The 18,705-nt window shown below is 35.3% G+C and overlaps 1 protein-coding gene across 1 annotated transcript in view; it reads right to left on the bottom strand.

Annotated features, from left to right (window-relative positions):
- ais (DExD-box helicase 52) overlaps positions 1-18,705 on the bottom strand; it is a 58,534-nt gene that overhangs the window by 31,384 nt on the left and 8,445 nt on the right. The window contains exons 4-7 of the mRNA XM_090370370.1: positions 16,326-16,511; positions 11,352-11,432; positions 6,760-6,934; positions 883-955 (exon numbers count right to left, since the gene is read on the bottom strand). Of these exons, the coding sequence (XP_090226496.1) occupies positions 883-955; positions 6,760-6,934; positions 11,352-11,432; positions 16,326-16,511 (515 nt within the window). The remainder of the gene's footprint in view (positions 1-882; positions 956-6,759; positions 6,935-11,351; positions 11,433-16,325; positions 16,512-18,705) is intronic.

Below are 18,705 nucleotides of genomic sequence, written 5' to 3' on the forward strand. Positions count from 1 at the left end.
TAACATAGAGGGGGGTGGCATTCGTCCATGTGGTGTGAGCGCCACACCTCGACCCCTGCTTACGTTGGTTCACACCTGGGTAGTCACCCACAGTGTGCTTGTGCATGGAGGTCCCAGAATTACTAACAGTCCCACCATTGTGAAGGTGCAAGCAGAGGATTTGGCTGTCACAGACGGTCCGGACTTCGCCGAAATTGGGTCCACCTGACTTGAATGTCAACTGAATATCAGTTCCATCAGTGTTTTAGACTCCCAGGTAGCAAGTACAGCTCGTCTGGCATATCTGAGAGAATGTCTGTTACAACCTCAAGGACCTAACACCTACACAAATTCAAGCTTCTGCTGGTCAATGATACCTCTACCTATCTCGAATACTACAGATTTCTATAACACCTTTATGCTTGGGATCAGTATCAAAAAGGCGCCTCCGTAGCCAGGTGGGAAGGAGCAGTAGTGCGTAGCACACGCTTCTTGATTAGACCGGGGTTCGAGCCCATGACCACCAAATACGGAGGATGCGGATAGGTCAGGGAATGACCACCGCATATCCCGGAGCAATATGGCCTTAGTTGCTAATGCTCCTAAAAACCAAATAACAAACAACAACAACAACAACAGTATCAAAAAAAAAAAAAAAAAATTTTAATTCACTGGCAATTGGTAAATGGAACTCAACTGTTTAACAAATGTAACAAAATTACAGTGGTTGAAATTTCAATTCTCAAATGATACTGTAATTGCCTTTTTGATGATGCTGCTATCTAATTTACACATGAGTAACACATTCACTCCTATACAGTTCTTCACTTCCTAATAAATTTGCTAAATAATATTTATTATTATTAAGAACAGTTTAAAATGGATTACTACAGCTGTACTTACATTTTCAGATTAAGGCCTGGTGGTTCTTTCTGTAGCATATATATAAGCCTATTTGGTGTAGTAACCAGGATATCTGAAACAGCAATATGCATCAGTGTTTTCCTGGATATACCGTATTTAATGAATATAAGTGTTTAAAGCTTCAATATCCTATATTTAAACAAGATATAAAACAGAAATCCTTCATAAATTTGTTCATAACAATAATTGCTACTTCTTCAATGTACTGTATTTTATACTACACCCCAGTTTTGTATGTATTATCATTGTTATTTAATGTTTATATGCATGTGCTTAATAGATTATTAAATTTATAATACGTGTGTGTATGTATATAAGATACTGCTTATTGTTATCTAATATACTGTATATATTGTATGTACTATCTATATTATTTTATAACCTCTGTAAACCACTTTGGCCTTTGCAGCCTATGGCATATATCTTTAAAAATATTCACATACTAATAAATATTTATTTATATTTTAGATATTTAACATAATACTTCATATAGCACACTGTATGAGAAAAGATTTTTCTCCATGTGATATTTACTTTGATATTATTGTTAATTATAGATTATTAGAATTAACAGCCTTCAGTGATGACAGATCTCTGTGATCCTAACTGGTACACATGCTGCTAGAAGCAAGTTGGCATACCAACCCTCTTTTAGCATGCACACATATACCAATTTGGATCACAAGTGAATACAATTTTTTATATGTATAGGTATTAGACTATAATTTAATAAATCTAGTATTGTACAGTTACTAGACTATAATTTTCTAATTCGTATAGTTTATAAGCCTTTGCTGTTAACAGGCAAAATTTGGAGATGAAGATTTCAGTGAAATCTTCATCTCCAAAAAATTCAACATCTTCACAGATATTAGAGCAAAATTTTCAAGCTCAACCTCAGAGAGTTTCCATTTCTTGCCCATTTTCACAACACATGTAATTGTGTACTAATGAATAACTCAAATAATACCAGTTGAGTTATTCATTAGAACTCCTCCGCCTGATTCATTGCACCTTCTCCACCAAAAAACTGTAGACGGTGCAATGTAAACAATCTAAGAAAGTCAGAAACATGATCAAGTTATGTAAAATAAAACCGTCTTTCATCTAAGTTTAATAAAACCATCTTTCATTTGTTTCTCCACAAAACAAAAACACATGAAAGATAGTTTCATTGCTTCCTTAGGTCCTGTACTTTAATAAAACACATACTTTAACAAGTGGGATCATTTCTAACCCCAGCCTTGTTCAAATTTTATGCCACGACAAATCCAAGAAAAAATAAAATAAAAATACTGGATATACCAAAAAATGAAATTAGCACACAGCTAAAAGGGAAAAAATAGAAAAAAATAAAAATAAATAATATATATATATATATATATATACAGGGTGTCTCAAAAATATTGGTACAAACGTTTAGGGGAGGTAGGTAACATCTAAAGGAATGTGAATCACATAGGAACCCATAACCGGAAATGTCGCAGGAAAGTAGCAGCAGAGGCACAAGAAGCAGAAATGACACAAGACAGTAATTAGTGGCAAATATTTATTTGACATAATATTAACAATTTAGTTAGTTAGTTATTTGGTTTTTAGGAGCATTAGCAACTAATGCCATATTGCTCCGGGATATGCGGTGGTCATTACCTGACCTTTCCGCATCCTCCGTATTTGGTGGTGATGGGCTCAATATTAACAATGGAGTACGAGATGGATGCATTTCATGATGTTACAACAGATGCTCAAAGGTTCCACCATGAGACGCGATGCATGCATGACACCGACGCAGCATGGATTGGCGGACACGGCCGAACACACCTGGAGTTTCTTTGACAGTAGCAGCAGAGCAGACGAGTCTTGCCACGAGATCCATTTCCGTCTCCACAGGCGATTCATACACGATAGATTTGAGGGCCCCACACAGAAAGAAATCAAGGCTTGATAAATCAGGTGACGGGGGCCAGGAAACGGGTCCGCCATGGCCAATCCATCGACGTCCAAAACGTCTGTTCAAATGGTCACGAACACGCCTTCCATAATGGGCAGGCACCCCCGTCATGTTGAAACCAAAATGTTGCATCTCACATTTGCTGGAACATCATCAAGTAACTCTGGTAGAACTTGTTTAAGAAAGATCCGATATTTAGCGGAGTTCATGCGGGATGGTAACAGGTATGGGCTGACTAAGCAGTCACCGACCATACCTGCCCACACATTCATTGCGAAGCGATGTTGTGCCGCATGGGGGCGCACACCGTGTGGGTTGTCGTGAGCCCACACATGAGCATTGTGCTGATTGAATAAGCCTTCCCGAGTGAAATAAGCCTCATCCGTGACCAAAACGTAGGCTTGAAAATTCAAGTCTTGAACACTTTCTTGGAGAAACCACTGCGCAAAAGCCACACATGCAGGATGATCTTGGGGAGCAGTAACTGAACCCTTTGGAGATGAAAGGGGTGTAAGGAATCGTCGTGCCAGACATGCTGTACACTGCAACGAGACACTCCTAAGGCAGAGACAACAGCACGTGTGCTAGTAGTAGGATTATTCTAGACGGCATTCAACACACTTTCTTCCATGGCGGGAGTTCGCGTCGAACGTGGTCTGCCCACACTACTGCTGTTACCTCTAAATGACCCATAATCGCACAAATTTTGATGCACACGCGCAAACAAACGGTGGTCCGGTACATGTCTGTCTGGGAAGCGTTCTCCATAAATTCGTTGAGCAGCTCGTCCATTTCCCTCTGCTAATGCATACACTAGGTATGCATTAGCAGAGGGATGCATGCTCTTCTTGCGGCGACTACCGCACAGTCTACCGACTTATGGTGATAGTTTCCGGTTATGGGTTCCTATGTGATTCACATTCCTTTAGATGTCACCTACCTCCCCTAAATGTTTGTACCAATATTTCTGAGACACCCTGTATACACCAAACTACAATAAACAGAAATGTTTAACTGGGATCAATTCTGACCTCATTTGGTATGCAGAGGTCACAATGTGTGCACTGGTATGCTAAACCAATGCACACATTGTGTGTGACCTTGGCAATGCTTTCAACAATAATTCTGATATGGTAGTTTTCTGTATTCACTTTAATTCATATTAAAGTTATCAAATCCAATTCATATTACTCTCCATATAATTATTTCTATTTTCATATTTGCAGGGATTCATTGGCTCTGATAGTGGTAATTCTAATACCCATTAATAATAGCATTTACTTATCTATACCTGGTTCTAGATTACACTTTAGTCCATGCACAATCTGTTGATGTTATATGTTATTCAAAGCATCAAACAGAAACTTACCGAAATCTGATAAACTAGTATGCTGTTTGGATAAAATAATCTTTAAAAACTCAAAATTCTAGTAAATTACAAAGCCTTGAAACGGTGCCATCTGGGTGGTGGTATCCTCCGAGAATGAGTAACAAGTCTTCTCCATTGGTGAAGTGTTACTTATTTGAGGTAGTGCAATATCATGGTAACTCGTAGTCACATGAGATACAATTAAATCGAAGCCTTTTATACTACTGTTGTAGTTCACTACTACAAACAAAATATTGTGTATATACACTGGCAGTTCTGTAGTAAATTACAAAGTAATGAAATTTACATTACACCAAGTAGTCATTTTATTAAGTGGACCTACCTCCTTTAGCCCCCAGAACAGTCTGGATTCATTGTGGAGTGGACTCCAAGAGGTATTGAAAGCATGTTGAGGATCCCTCTGGAAAGCATGCAATCTAGAGAGATGCTGGTCGTGTTAACTCAAATGCTTCCTACAGTTTTTGAAAATTGGATGGTTGCAGATCTCAATTACAAAGATCTTGTTACACCTCATCTTGCAAGAGTTCAACTGATTGAGAACTGGCAACTGAGAAGGCCACTGCAGTAAGTTGAATTCATTCCTTCAGGTTTCTGGAACTGGTTGTGTACAATTCTGATGTTGTTACATAGTGCATTATCTTATGGGAAAAACACATTTGCAGATAGATACATTTCTGTCATGAAGGTATGTACTTGGTAGGAAAAAATTTGCAAATAGCATGTGGCAACCACATTTTGCTCCACTGGTATCAAGAGGGCCCAATATGCACCATGAAAACACTCCCCATGCCATTACACCACAAGCACCAGCAGCCTGCACTGACACTTGATGGGATGGGTTCACAGACTTTTTTTTTTTCCATCTGGCCCTCCCATCAGTGTGAAATGGCAGTAATGGGAATTTGTCAGACCACACAATGTTTTCCCAACTTTACACTGTCTCAAGTTGGTGTTCTGAGCCTACTGTAACCATACTTTCTTGTTTGTTATTTTTTGTATATATAAATACATTATTTTTATTGTTTATTATTTATTTATTTTGTATTATTATCATTATATTTTTGGCTGGTGCAGCAAAAGCCTATGGCTTCCATCCACTATATGACTAATACTAATACCTCATAGTATTGGTTGCCTCAAAGCTTATTTCTGAATAACCTAACTCTTCTGGAGGCTGTTCTATGGGAAGACTATTGCACGCTCGTGATAACAATAGTATAACTTATGTATAACATTTCGCTGTACTAGGCTCTATCCAAACTGGAGCCTGTGCATAGTAGTGTGTTAGTGCTAATTCTGGCAGAAATAAAATATTAAAAATCAATATAAATAAATTTATTTAACTGAAATTATGAAAAAATGCTTGAACCATGAAACATATATGGCAAATTAATGCTATTAATAGGGTTATAGGTAAGGCAAGTTACTACACTGCTCCTATTTACCTAACCACCTCTATTTCAAAACAAAAATAAAAATATAAACATAAAAATATGGAAAGAGAAGAGAAAGACCAAAGGAGGAGTGAATGCACAGTTCCTTGCCCAAAGAGAGCAATGCCCACACCACCAAAGGATGAGTGATACTTAATAACAAAATACCACAAATAGAAAGAGGGAGCTCACAAGTACTACCTAAAAGGGGACCATATGTCAATCACTGATAGCTATCACAGCCAATAACAATGTGTCCTGATACACCCTGAACGCAAAGAAAAATAATGAACCAACTAAACACAAACTAGGCTATGACCGCCACCCTCATAAAATAAATAAGGAAACATAACGGACAAAATGCAAATTTAGGCATTTGACTCCTGCAATCAACAAAACAAAACAACATACAAATATGCAACACTCAGAACTGAAAAATCATAGTAAACAGAATTCAACTTAAATACTCAATTAATTAAGTTACTAATATAAAATGAATGACATAATAAATTAAAACATAATGAAAGATACGAGTGGAGGACATAAGTATTCAAACTAAACTACAAATGGGACAGAAAAAAGCAAACAAAATAAGGGAGAAGGAATATACCGAGCATGTTCATTCCATATCCAAAGTAACATTAATTTGGGGAAGGAAAAACATGTTTATATTGCTAAAGCTACTGAATTGGACTTAGGAAACACTTGTACCACAAAATAAATACAGCAAATTAGGGTTATAGGTAAGACAAGGTACTATTCTGCTCCTATGTACTTAACCACTCTTATTTCAAAATAAAAATAAAATTATGAATATAAAAATAAGAAAGAAAAGAGAAAGACCAAAGCTTAATGCGTGGAACCTCACCCAAAGAGGCCCACACCACAAAATATGCAAGCAGAAATCATCTCAAAACATTTTAAAATCATGTTTTGTTAAAGCTTGTTTGTTAAACTAGTAAAACAAAGACATTAATTTTTCTCAAAATCCAGGTGTAATGACAAAAGTTTAAATTTGCTGGCCAGTGTATTTAATTTACATTATTACCTTAATTGACAAAAAATTTACAACTAATCCTCACCACATTTATGGGAAAGCCGTTTTCCAGTTTTTTTTGCTACCAGGTTGGCTTTAGTAATAAAATGAACTTTCAACCCTGTACCGTCAGCAAGACGAACACATTCTTGGTATGTCTGCTTTGCCAATTCTCTTGTAGGAGAAACAATTACGGTGCGACAACCTACCTCTTGTGAACTCTAAAAGGAGAAAAAAATTATTTGAAATTTTCTAAACTCATAGAATATTAAATCTTTTTATCACTCCCATCCTATTAAACATTTGGTAATAAACTGAAAATGAGCTAAAAGTTGTCAGCTATGGTCATGTTATACAGATGCCCATTATCAACAGTAAGAGCATCTGGCTGCTATAAACCACTTTAGCAGTTGTACTCTTCTTGCTTTATGACTATACCATTACTATGCCTGTACAAATTTATGTCCAAGGACCATTTACATGTTGTGCAGGCTGAAAAACCAAAATAACTGATAAGGACAAAATCCTACTCCCTCTATTGTATCTATCCATACCAATTGGACATGCTATTCTTTTTGAAGGAAACCCTGGGAAAATATGGCATCCCTCCTCAAAAAAATTAATTAGGTCAGCTAATTACTCTGATTGAAGAGGCCTTTAAGAATTCCTCCAGTCTCTAATGGAATTTGAATTACAGCCTCTCCAATTGAGTGATATGGCAAAACCACTATGTTGCCACAGGATGACTTATACCATAAAATATACAGCTGGGTTGTTTACATATAATCTGACTGTTGTGTTTATTACAATTTTATAAATTTGAAAATGGAAGAGACTGGAATGTCATTATAATAATGAGTTTCTTTTTCCATCAGAATTAATAAAAACTGTGTTTCACTGAAAATAACAAGTGTGAAAAACACATAACATTTTTAAATTTTTGAATTTTTTATTAAAAAATATGAATTTGCATAAGTAAGTTTTTTCATTCATTATAATTATTTTGTAATATCTAATTTGCATTTTCATCGTAATATGCATTTTCAATATAATTATTTTGTAATATGTAAATATTATACTAACATTTTTTATTTTTTCACATTAACTAAATTTCATTATAATGATTATATTTTGGTCATCTGCCTAAATTTGTTACACTAATATTTTACTATACTAGGACTGAAAGAATCTAAAAGTATCTGATCATCCACCTACTTAAAAATTTTAACTATTATCACTGCTATATTACAGTTATGAATATCAAAGCCCATTTTAAAGTGTATAAAATTGAATTTCAGGTGATCATATCATCAGCCAGATTTCAGGTGGTCACATTACAGCCACTCCCCAACTTACGTAAGGGTTGCATTCCGCGGAAATCTACGTAAGTTGAATTTCCCTAAATGCTTATGCAGCACTCGCAACTATGCGCACTGAATTTTATTGAAGCAAAAAAGAAATGTTTGACGAACATGTAAATAGAATTATTTATTCAATTTTTTTATTTCATGCGCAGGAAAAATTACAAAAATTTCAAAATTATAAAATTACAAAAAGAGAGAGGAGACAGTTTTACCTTTCGAGCATCGTTGTCAAAATTAACTCTCCAGCTGATAAGCATGACACTGCGGAAGTTGAGGGCTGTGGAGATATAGAAGGGATTTTTTCCAACACATCACAAAATTTCTCTGCAGCTGCAGAATCGGCACTGGCGACTTCACCACATACTTTAATGTTTTGGAAACCAGCACAATGCTTGAACCCATTAAACCACCTGTTGCTTGCCACGAACTTGGCTTGGGGTTTGCCATACTTATCCTTAATATCTTCATAAATATTTCTTTCTTTTTCTTGAATGGCCAAAGGACTCAGGGGGCACCCATTTCTGAATCTGATTTTCTATCCATATTATTACTAGCTTTTCCATCTTCGATATAGCACCTGAACGCTGTTTTGTGATCACTGTTGATCTTAAATGCGTCGATCCTTTAACATGTTCTTTTATATGCACACTGTCCCTTAAAATAATATTCACTGTTGAAGCAGCGAGATCTAATTCCATGCAATAGATGACAAACTTTGTCCTGCTTCGTACTTCTTAATTAATCATCTTCATTTCTAAATCAATTTTGTTTTGTTTCCTAGCACTGCCAGCAATTGCACTTTCTGTTGGCCCCTTTCCCTTCACCATTGTAATAAGTAAATAGGAATGAAGAGAAGATTCTGAAAATTTATTTATGTTTTTTATATATAACTGAAGATTTCAGTGAAGGGGAACTCATTTTACCATAATACGGTATCGTAAAAACCCACAGAATTCCAGTTATCGGTATTATCACAAATGCAATAAGATCGAGTTTACTATCCATTTTTATAAGAGATTGCGCTAACAAAAAGCCCAATAAACCGGAAAGTGCAAATTGTTTTTATTGTTTTATAGCAGTGATCTCCAGAAATGTGTTTTAGGAAAATATCACAAAGATGTTCAAAATTGATTCTTATAAGGGAAACATGATAACGATGAAAGGGTAGTGCAATTTCCATTATAAAAATGATCTTTTGGAGAGATAAATAGCTTAGTTATATAGCAAAAATTTCAACTTCCGAGGTCTTCAAACAAATTACCAAAAAAAAACGTGCTATTGGTTCACATTACGATATTTTCACGATACCTTCATTTATTCCTACGGGATGCAAAATACATTTCCACAGTTTTGTACCGACCGGCAAAAACTTACAAAAAGTTGAATTTCCATAAGTCAAGTATTATGTAAGCCGGGGAGTGCCTGTATAGTCATAAAAAAGCCACTAAAATATTACATTTCTGTACTGAAACTGATTATACATAGTATTGTACAGCTTAGCCTTTTTTTTGAGAGAGAGAGAGAGAAAGGTAAAGTACAGAACATACTGTTTAGAACAGTAAAAGTAAAGAGCATTATTTCCTCTTCCAAAATATACATACATTACAGTATATTTTGAAAAAACAAAAGAAGAGAAGAGTTTCACACAATACATTCTTTTTCACAATATATAAGAACCTGCATAGACATTTTGAAAGGCTACAACTCTGCAATACTTAATTTTCTTTTTGGTGGCCTATTAGCAAACAAATGGATGAAAGCTGCTGTGTGGAATTTGTTTACAAGCAACAATCAAAAAGTTCTAAAAACATTCCATAAACTTGTTTAGAGAATTGTTTACCTTAGTCTAATGCCTCACATATGATTCATGAAATTCAGAAAGAGAGTAATTCAATAATTATTATCAAGGGATTGCTAAATTTGTCCACGAATAGCAATTAAGACATTCCATGACCTAGCAAATTTTTCAATGTCATTTTAGTGCATCAAAAATTTATTTCTATGAGGCAAAATCACAAACTCTGAACAATCAGTTGTTATGCAACGCATTGATAAATGTACAATCTGATTCCAGATTCACTCATTTTCCCTAAACACAGCCTGAAAATGGGTGGTCCCACATAACAGACTGCCAAGTTTGGGAGGTTCAACTGTACTGGCAACCTAAACAGCAATATTTCAAAAGTCCATAATAATTTCCAGCTCTGTAACTTCACTTATTTTGTAAATTCACTATCAGCACCATTTTTTGATGTATGAATGAAGCTAAATTATTCAGAGTACAGATCACAGTTTCAAACAGATACCGTGTACACTGATGAGTTCTGTTGGGAAATGTAATTCAAGAATGCACTGCACATGGTATTCTACATTCAAATTCCTCACTTTTATTCACCAGTGATGAATTCAGTTACATAATTTTCACAAATACAACTTAAAGATTATGAGGATTGTCTTGATTTTATAATGGTTGCTTGCTTGCATCATTATATAAGAACCTTCCATGAGAGATGGTATCAAAAGCTTTACTAAAGTCTAGATATATAACGTTGAAATTGTTATCTGCATCCAGTTGTTTAATAACTATATCATAGTAATTTACCAGACTGGTCAGGCATGACCAGTCTCCTTAATACATGCATGCTGGAATCCATTCAAGACACCATTCCTGTTGGATGGTCCTGAATCACATCCTTAACCACCACAGAAGTTAAATTCACTGGCCCATATTTATCTCACTCCACTTTAGCAGCACCACCACCTTTGTGGACTGGAGAGACATATTCATTGACTCATATTTACTGGCTATTAACAGAAATAATCACAAGAGATGTAAGTTTCAAATTTTCTCCTCTTTTTTTTTTTTTTTATATGGAAACAGGCTGAGCAACCCACACAACATTTTTACTTAAATTATGTACAATAACTGTCCAGGAAAAAAAGGTTATTTACAAATTTGACAACCCAAAATTTGTAAGTAACCTTTCAGCCCTTTTCAAAGGCTGTGATAAAACCTGTGATAAAAAAAATAACAAAGGAACACACAAAAAGAAATTTGTATTAAACAGCACTGATAAAAATTTGAAAAATGGAGAGAAAAACAGAAAATACAGGGAAGTTCAGGATTATATAAAACTTTCAAATAAATATTGATAAATATACCATAAGGTCATTTGTATGTTAATTTGAATGCCCTCAATAAACAAATTGAATGGGCAATTCCAAAGATAAAAATAAATATTATTCTGATTATTTTTTAATTTTAAATGCTTACCTTTAAATGATGAATAACTGGTATAAGAAACGCAGCAGTCTTTCCCGAACCTGTTGGAGCACAAGCCAAGACTTCTCTTCTCTAGACAAAAAATAAAAACAACGAATATAAAATAATAGCTAAAGCAAAATGTATGTGAGCAATTAAAATCGAATATTACACGAACCACAGATTGCAGATAGTCCTAGCAAACCATCATTCATATCCATAAATGGGACACAGCTATTCGTGCAGATGTATTAGATCTCATTTTCATAACCTAAGAGTGCTTTATATCCTTGAGGTTATAAAGCACTCTCCAGCATGTTTTAAACCTCTTTCTATAGCAGCGGTGCTATCTAGGAAAAAGTTGAGAAATCCTGCTGCAGATCGGATACACAAAAATACAAATATAACTTTATTTTTGTGCCTAATTCAGCTAAGCTACAGGTCTATATATTAAGAGTAATTTTCTGTTTAATCCCATTACAGCTTATTGGACACTGATGGAAAGCCAATGGGTTACAATTGGAATTATTTTTGTATTTCGTATACTGCATTTCTCAGTGCTTTTAATAATAATAATTTATTTATCCCTATTTTATGTTACACTTTTTTGGGAGATAACAGCAAAAAGGGAGGGAGAACACATAAGCCAATGGCTTTTTAGGGTGTGTTCCCTTAAAAAGACAATGAATATACAAATATACAATTGAAAAATATACAGTTCTGAAACTGTACAGGTAATGTTCAACAGAAAAGACATAAATAAATTGGAGATTTTTGTATAGAAGACTTCGAAAAACATCACTACTTATAACATCACTGCAAACATTTTTACAATTAAATGAGGAGAAAAAAAATGATGAAATGACTGCACCGAAATTTACAAACTATTTGGCAACTGCTTCCTTTAACATTTGCACATTATTTCCATGTTGGTGTTTTTAAAATCCAGGAGTTGAGTGGAAGGTAATTTGAATCAGACGTCTCTGGTGATGTGTTCAATTAGTAGTTTCTTGAATTGATTTAGTGAAGTGACATCTTTGATTTTTGCAGGAAGTTTGTTTCAGGTTTTAGCATCTCTGTATTTTATACTTTTCTGACCTATGGCTTTTCTGAAAACCGGAATCTTCAGGTTGGCTTCATTTCTTAGATTGTATGATATTTCTTCTTCATCTATGGTTATGAAAAAGGATCTGAAGAGAGGGGGAAACTCTGATGTCTTCCATGTATTGTAAACAAAGACTGCCTCAGCTTTCTGTAGCAGCTGGTAGATGCTGAGGAGTCTCACTTCCTTGTATCTCAAACTAACCGATGCGAATTGAACTAACGCATCGATTAAGAATGGAGTTGATTCTCGCAAGGTTTTCTTGACTGGTAGTACCCCATGAGATAATTCCATAGGTGAGGTGTGGCTGAATTAAAGAAAGGAATACTAGTCTGAGAAGGGAAGGAGACATCCAGGCAGAGGCCATGGCGAGTATTCCCGCTAGTGACGAAGTTTTCTTTTGTAGGGTTATCATTTGTTTTGCCCAACTTAGCTTATCATCTAGCCAGATTCTGAGAAACTTGGTTTCATTCACCCTTTCAAGTTGTTTTTCTTTGTATGTTACGTCTAAATCAATATTTAGTGATTTGTTTTTCGTTCTAAACACCATGTATTTTGATTTTTCTGGATTCAGTATAAGCTGATTCTTTTGAAGCCAACTATGCATCACAGAGAGCAAGGCAGAGATTTTGAGTTGAAGCTGATTAGGGTCTTTATCTGTGATCAGGATGGAAATATCATCGGCATACGCTACTAGGTGAGAAGATGGAAGAAGAGAGAGAAATTCATCGATGTAAAGAACAAATAGGATAGGTCCAAAAAGTGAGCCTTGAGGTACTCCCCTGGAGAAATAACAGATGTCAGAGTATGAGTGATTTGTTCTTAGGACAAACGGCCGATCAGTAAGGTAGTCTTCAAGGAGAAGGTTAATTTTCCCTCTCAAGCCAAGATTATTGAGTTTTTTAAGTAGAATATTATGGTTTATGCAATCAAAAGCTTTAGATAAGTCAAGAAACAGTGCTATAGCATAGTGACCCTTTTCAAGACTATCAATGATCCTTGAGCAGAAGTCATCAATTGCAAGGTCAGTGGATCTTTTAGAGCGATAAGCATACTGTTGTTGATGGATGAGCTGATTTTCTTCAAGAAAACCCACGAGTCTGCTATGAAGAATTTTTTCGAATAATTTTACAAAAACTGAGAATAGAGCTATTGGGCGAAAGTTGTTAATAGAGTTACAATGATTTCCCTTTGGAACAGGGATGATTATTGCTTTTTTTGAGTTGAGAAGGAAATTTATCAGATTGAAAGAAGAGATTGAATATATACTTCAGCGGCATAAGAATTGAGCTAAGGACCTTTTTCAGCAGAGAAGGAGATATTTCATCAAAGCCAGGGGCTTTTCTTTCAATTGATTCCCTGCCTCTGAAATCTCTTGATCGGAGAGGGGAGCAAGAAAAAAAGAGTTTCTGATTGAGTACTCAGCAGATTCTCTCATTTCATTGTCCCTGAAGTCAAGTTTGTCTTGAAAGAAGTTATTCCCACTTGATATAAAGTGGTTACAGAAGGCAGTAACTTTTAGCTCATCATCTGAAATGAGTACCTCTTCAACTAGATCTCCAACGTAGCTCCGTGATTTCAGTTTCCTTCCCGGTAACAGTTTGTTCAAAACTGTCCATTTTTTCTTGCTTGTTATGATACCTGTAAGTTGAGAACTATAGTATTTTCTTTTCTCTGACCAAATGCAGTCAGTGACTTTGTTTCTGTACTTATGTATTTAATTTTATCTGCCTCGATTCCTGTTGCTCTAGCAATTCTTGTAAGGTTGTCTCTTTTCTTTAACATATTACAAATCTTGTTTGAGATGAACGGCATTTTTTCCCTCTTGGACTGGTGGCCTTTTTATTCCTTGGGCACCTGATATATGACACGTATTTTTCATAGCTATTTAGAATATGATTAAAAAAGCAGTTCGTTGCAATTTCAGGATCACTTGTAGCAAGCACTCCATCCCACGTTTTCAATTCATCCCATTCGGATCACGTCCCATCTTAATGGGACGATGATCCGAAATAGTTGTATGAAGTATTGCATACATGAGAGAGCATTCCCCAATTGCAAAGTCAAGAAGGGAATTGTGGGATTCTCCCATTCTAGTTGGGATATCTCCATCAATAAGAACAGAGAAATCATTTGAAGTAATGACATCTAGGAGGTCTTGCACCTGAGAAGAAGAGCTTTGAAGAATGTTAATATTAAAGTCACCAATCATTTGCTTGTGAAATGAGGTAGAGTATTGTCAAGAGTTACAAGGAAGCTGTTAACTGAAGCTGAGGGAGGTTGGTATAGACACCCGATCACCAAAGAGGCAATGCGGATAAAAGTGAGTTCACAAGCTTGATCAGGCAGATTTGAGATAGGAAAGGCAGAGCATCGCAGATAACTATGAACATAAATAACAACTCCACCACCTTTTGAATCACCTCTGCAACTGTGAAAAAGAGTGTAGTCTGGAATTTGGATTGAAACCTCAGGAGAGAACCAAGTCTCAGTAAAAACCATCAGGTCTGGATGCAGATTCCATGATGTCAGTTGAGTGAGGATTTCATCATTATGTTTTACAAGACTGCATGCACTCATATAGAATACAGTAATTGCATCATTTGATGCTGCAGTAAGGCATAAGTTATTTGGCTTAATTGTTGGCAAGTGACAGGGTAGAAAGATGTTTTCACAAGAGTTAGTGTCATTCAAATTCTGCTAGGCTGAAGATAAAGATGAATCATTTGTAGATGTTATTTCCTGTAGAGATTCCTGAATATCTGAAAAATGCATGGATTGTCATTCATGCTCACTTGTTTCAATGGCTAAGTCACTAGCTGGTAACCTATGACCAGGAAGAGGGGGTCGTCCATAGAAAGGCCGAATGATGGTTCCCACAGACCAGCAGTAGCCTTTCAGTAATTCATCAAAGTCTGTTTGCTGACATTGAATGTAGAAAGAGCTGTACGATTCATGTTTAGAAATCATTTTTATTACCTTTGCTTCTATCTGCAGTTGAGTTCTGATGTGCTGCTCTACTTCTCTATCACAGAGTTGGGGTTTGAGTCTCGAGACAAAAATACCCCTGGTCGAACTTTTGGTTCTGGGGATTGCTCTGATTTTAGAGTTGTGGCTGTTCCCACAACAGGAGGAGGATGTCAACGTCTGCCTATGTGATTAGAGGCAGATAGATTCCGCTGTCTTCTGATGAGATCTGTTCGTCGCCTTGAGGAAATGACATCTTCTAGGAGTGGATTTGCAGTTTGATTGACATGCTCAGATGTTTTCTGAGACTGACTAGCGACAGGAGCATATACTGGAGGGTATGGAGATTGCTTTATAATAGATGTGTAAGTGGCTTCTGCAACAGGAGCAGGGGTTGGCTGGAAAGTAGAATTTTCCATGTGTTTTGTCCAATTGTATGTAGGATTTAATGATCTGCTGGAGTTTCGAATAAGAACTGTCAAATCTGAAATTTTCTGTAGTAAAATTCACGCAACTGCACGTTTTCCAATCTGATTTTTTTACTTTCATTGAGAAGAGAGACCATCATGGATTTGTGAGTGTCCAAGATTTGAAAAATGAGTTTTGTGCTCTGCTCATTTGGATTTTCATCTTGGTTAAGTTTAAACTTAACCAAGTTTAAAGTTTAAGTTTAAACTTTATTCAGTTTAAACTGAGATTTTAATCATAATAATTTGATTAAAAATAATTACATATTTTGTTAACATGGGTATATTAAAGATATGCAATTTTACAGCAAAAATAGCATAAAAAAATAGAGAAAATATATCAGCATATTTCATTTTTATGTTAATATTTCTCGATTTAATTCTATGCATATTTCTTAGATAAAAGTAACCTTACAAAAAAAATAAAATAAAATAACAATACCCACTTACATGCAGCATCAATGGAATAGCCTGCATCTGAATGGGGGTTGGCTGATGAAAATTAGCTTTTTGTATATTGGTTAACAGAACAGGACTAATGTGATATTCCTTTTCCAAGTGCTCAAATGTTGCCAGTGGATCTGGAACATCTGAACCCCAAACGTAAATGCGATGTTGCTTACGAAAATGGTTCACCTATAAAGGATTCATGTTATTTAAATTCAGTACTAAGATCTTATACACATAAAAAATAAAACAAAATTAATTTAATTACTTTTAAGAAAATAAAATTCATGGGGTCTTTCACAAACAAAATTTGAATGTGGTAAACTCAATCTTAATAAGAAATATAATAAAAAAATATATGGCAAACTCTTAATTTTTTTTAAACTTTTTTGATTTTCTCTAATGATTCACAAAAAAAGTATACAGTTCAAAATAAAAAAAAAAACGGATGTTATACTTGTGTCATTTTCATTATTACTAGCAGTATTATAATTTTTGAAAGCTTATAATATACTCAGATATTCCTCTGATTAAGGGTCACTATCAGCTGTTTCAATAGAATAAACATTAAAAAAGTCACTGCAAAAATTTTTAAACAATATTTCTTCTATCCATACACAGAATGTACTTTTTTTTTTTATTTTAGCATAATAAAAGAGGAATCTCATATAATATTTGGCTTGGTTACAGTAGTAATTTATTGGCTTTTTCAGCAACCTGATGAGGTTAGAGATGGAGGTGTACATCAAAAAATAAGCTATTCATTCACCTCAATTCACTCACCTGAATGCACAATTACTTTGGGCTAATTGCACAATCAGATATGAAGTTCTCTGAGCAGTGCAGACAGGCTGCCAGGGCAGCTCATGGTGTTTTATTAATGATATATAGAAATATTGTTAGCAGGGATAAGGAGGTGATTATCCCATAGCAAGGCAATAATCAGGTCATATCTTGAGTAATGCATACAGGTCTGCAGGCTTCATTTTAGGAAGGATATAAAACTGCTGAAACAGGTGCAGAGTAGGACATCAAGATTGGTGAGCTATTACCAAGATAGGCCTCAATTCTGCAATTGAAGTGTTTAAAACTTTGAATGGATCAAGCATACTCAATGCCGATACGATTCTTCCTCTTGCTCAGAAAATCACCCACAGTAGTTTATTATGGGAACAAAATTCCATCTGTTGTGGAAGTGGGTGGTTTGAATAAATTCAAGGAAGAACTATACAAATAATCGGAGGGAATGGACAGGTGATGTGGGAAGTTTTTTTTTTTTTTTTTGGTTGATGCTATATAAGCTTGCTTTCTTGCATAATTTGCCAATACTAATACTAGCCCCAAGAATAATAGATAAACATCCAAATTCTACAATAAAATTATCAGAAACACAGCAGCTCAGTATCCCTTCCCCCTCTACTGTAGAATAACAAGAACACCTTCATTCCATTCATCCCTGGCAACACGACTACCTTGTTTCCCAAGAGGAGTAAGAAAATAAAACAAATGCTGAAATGCTAGCCTTACAAGAACCTCCCACCTCCAATCAAAGGGGCTTGACTGCCAATGTGGCCGCCTCCTATACTGGTGAATTATAACAGCAAGCAAAAAGAGGGTACTCAGAGACCTTGAGGAATATATCAGACTGGAATAAACACCAAGGAAAGCAAAATTACAGAATACTGTTGAGCACAGAAGCTTTAATCTGAAAATCCCTTTCCCATAATTATATATTATAAAGGTAAAACAAAATTTTATATCATTTCATATTATAAATGTAAAATCCTTGCATTATCAACTATAAAGGATGTTTGCTCTCAAGCAAAGACAGTTATTTATACATCCTGGATCTGAAAAAAATAAGAAATAGACTAATATAATCATAACTGAACCACTGTGGGCCATCGTTTTAATACTGATATATATATAGGAGATACTTAAAGGTTTATAAGTAGTTCTGTAGTGGTGTAATCAGTATTAGAAGAGGCTTATAAACTATAATTATGGCAACACATATGTGTTTTAATAACTTAAATTCATTATGTGATATGTAACGTGCAACATTATTATTCGTAGAGCCAAATTAATTGCTATTGATGTATATGCTGGCACCAATGACATTAAGAGTAGATCTGCTGACATACTTAACAAGTACAAGGCAATGTTGGAAAAAAGTCGTGAGTTAAGGTAAATATGAAACTGTCAGCAATTCTGCCCAGACATAACAGGAAGGAATATATGAGGCTTCTAAGTAGTTTCTAAGAGCCCTGTCAATCAATTCAACCCTGGAGAGATTGTGCAGGGTTCATGAGGTAGAATTTTTTTCAGCTTGGTCTGTGCTTCTACAGGGAAGGAATATGCTTAAGGTGCAAGAATATTTGCT

Source organism: Mastigoproctus giganteus, chromosome 3, assembly GCF_048544385.1.
Source record: "Mastigoproctus giganteus isolate SK-2022 chromosome 3, ASM4854438v1, whole genome shotgun sequence".
Lineage (NCBI taxonomy): Eukaryota > Metazoa > Arthropoda > Arachnida > Uropygi > Thelyphonidae > Mastigoproctus > Mastigoproctus giganteus.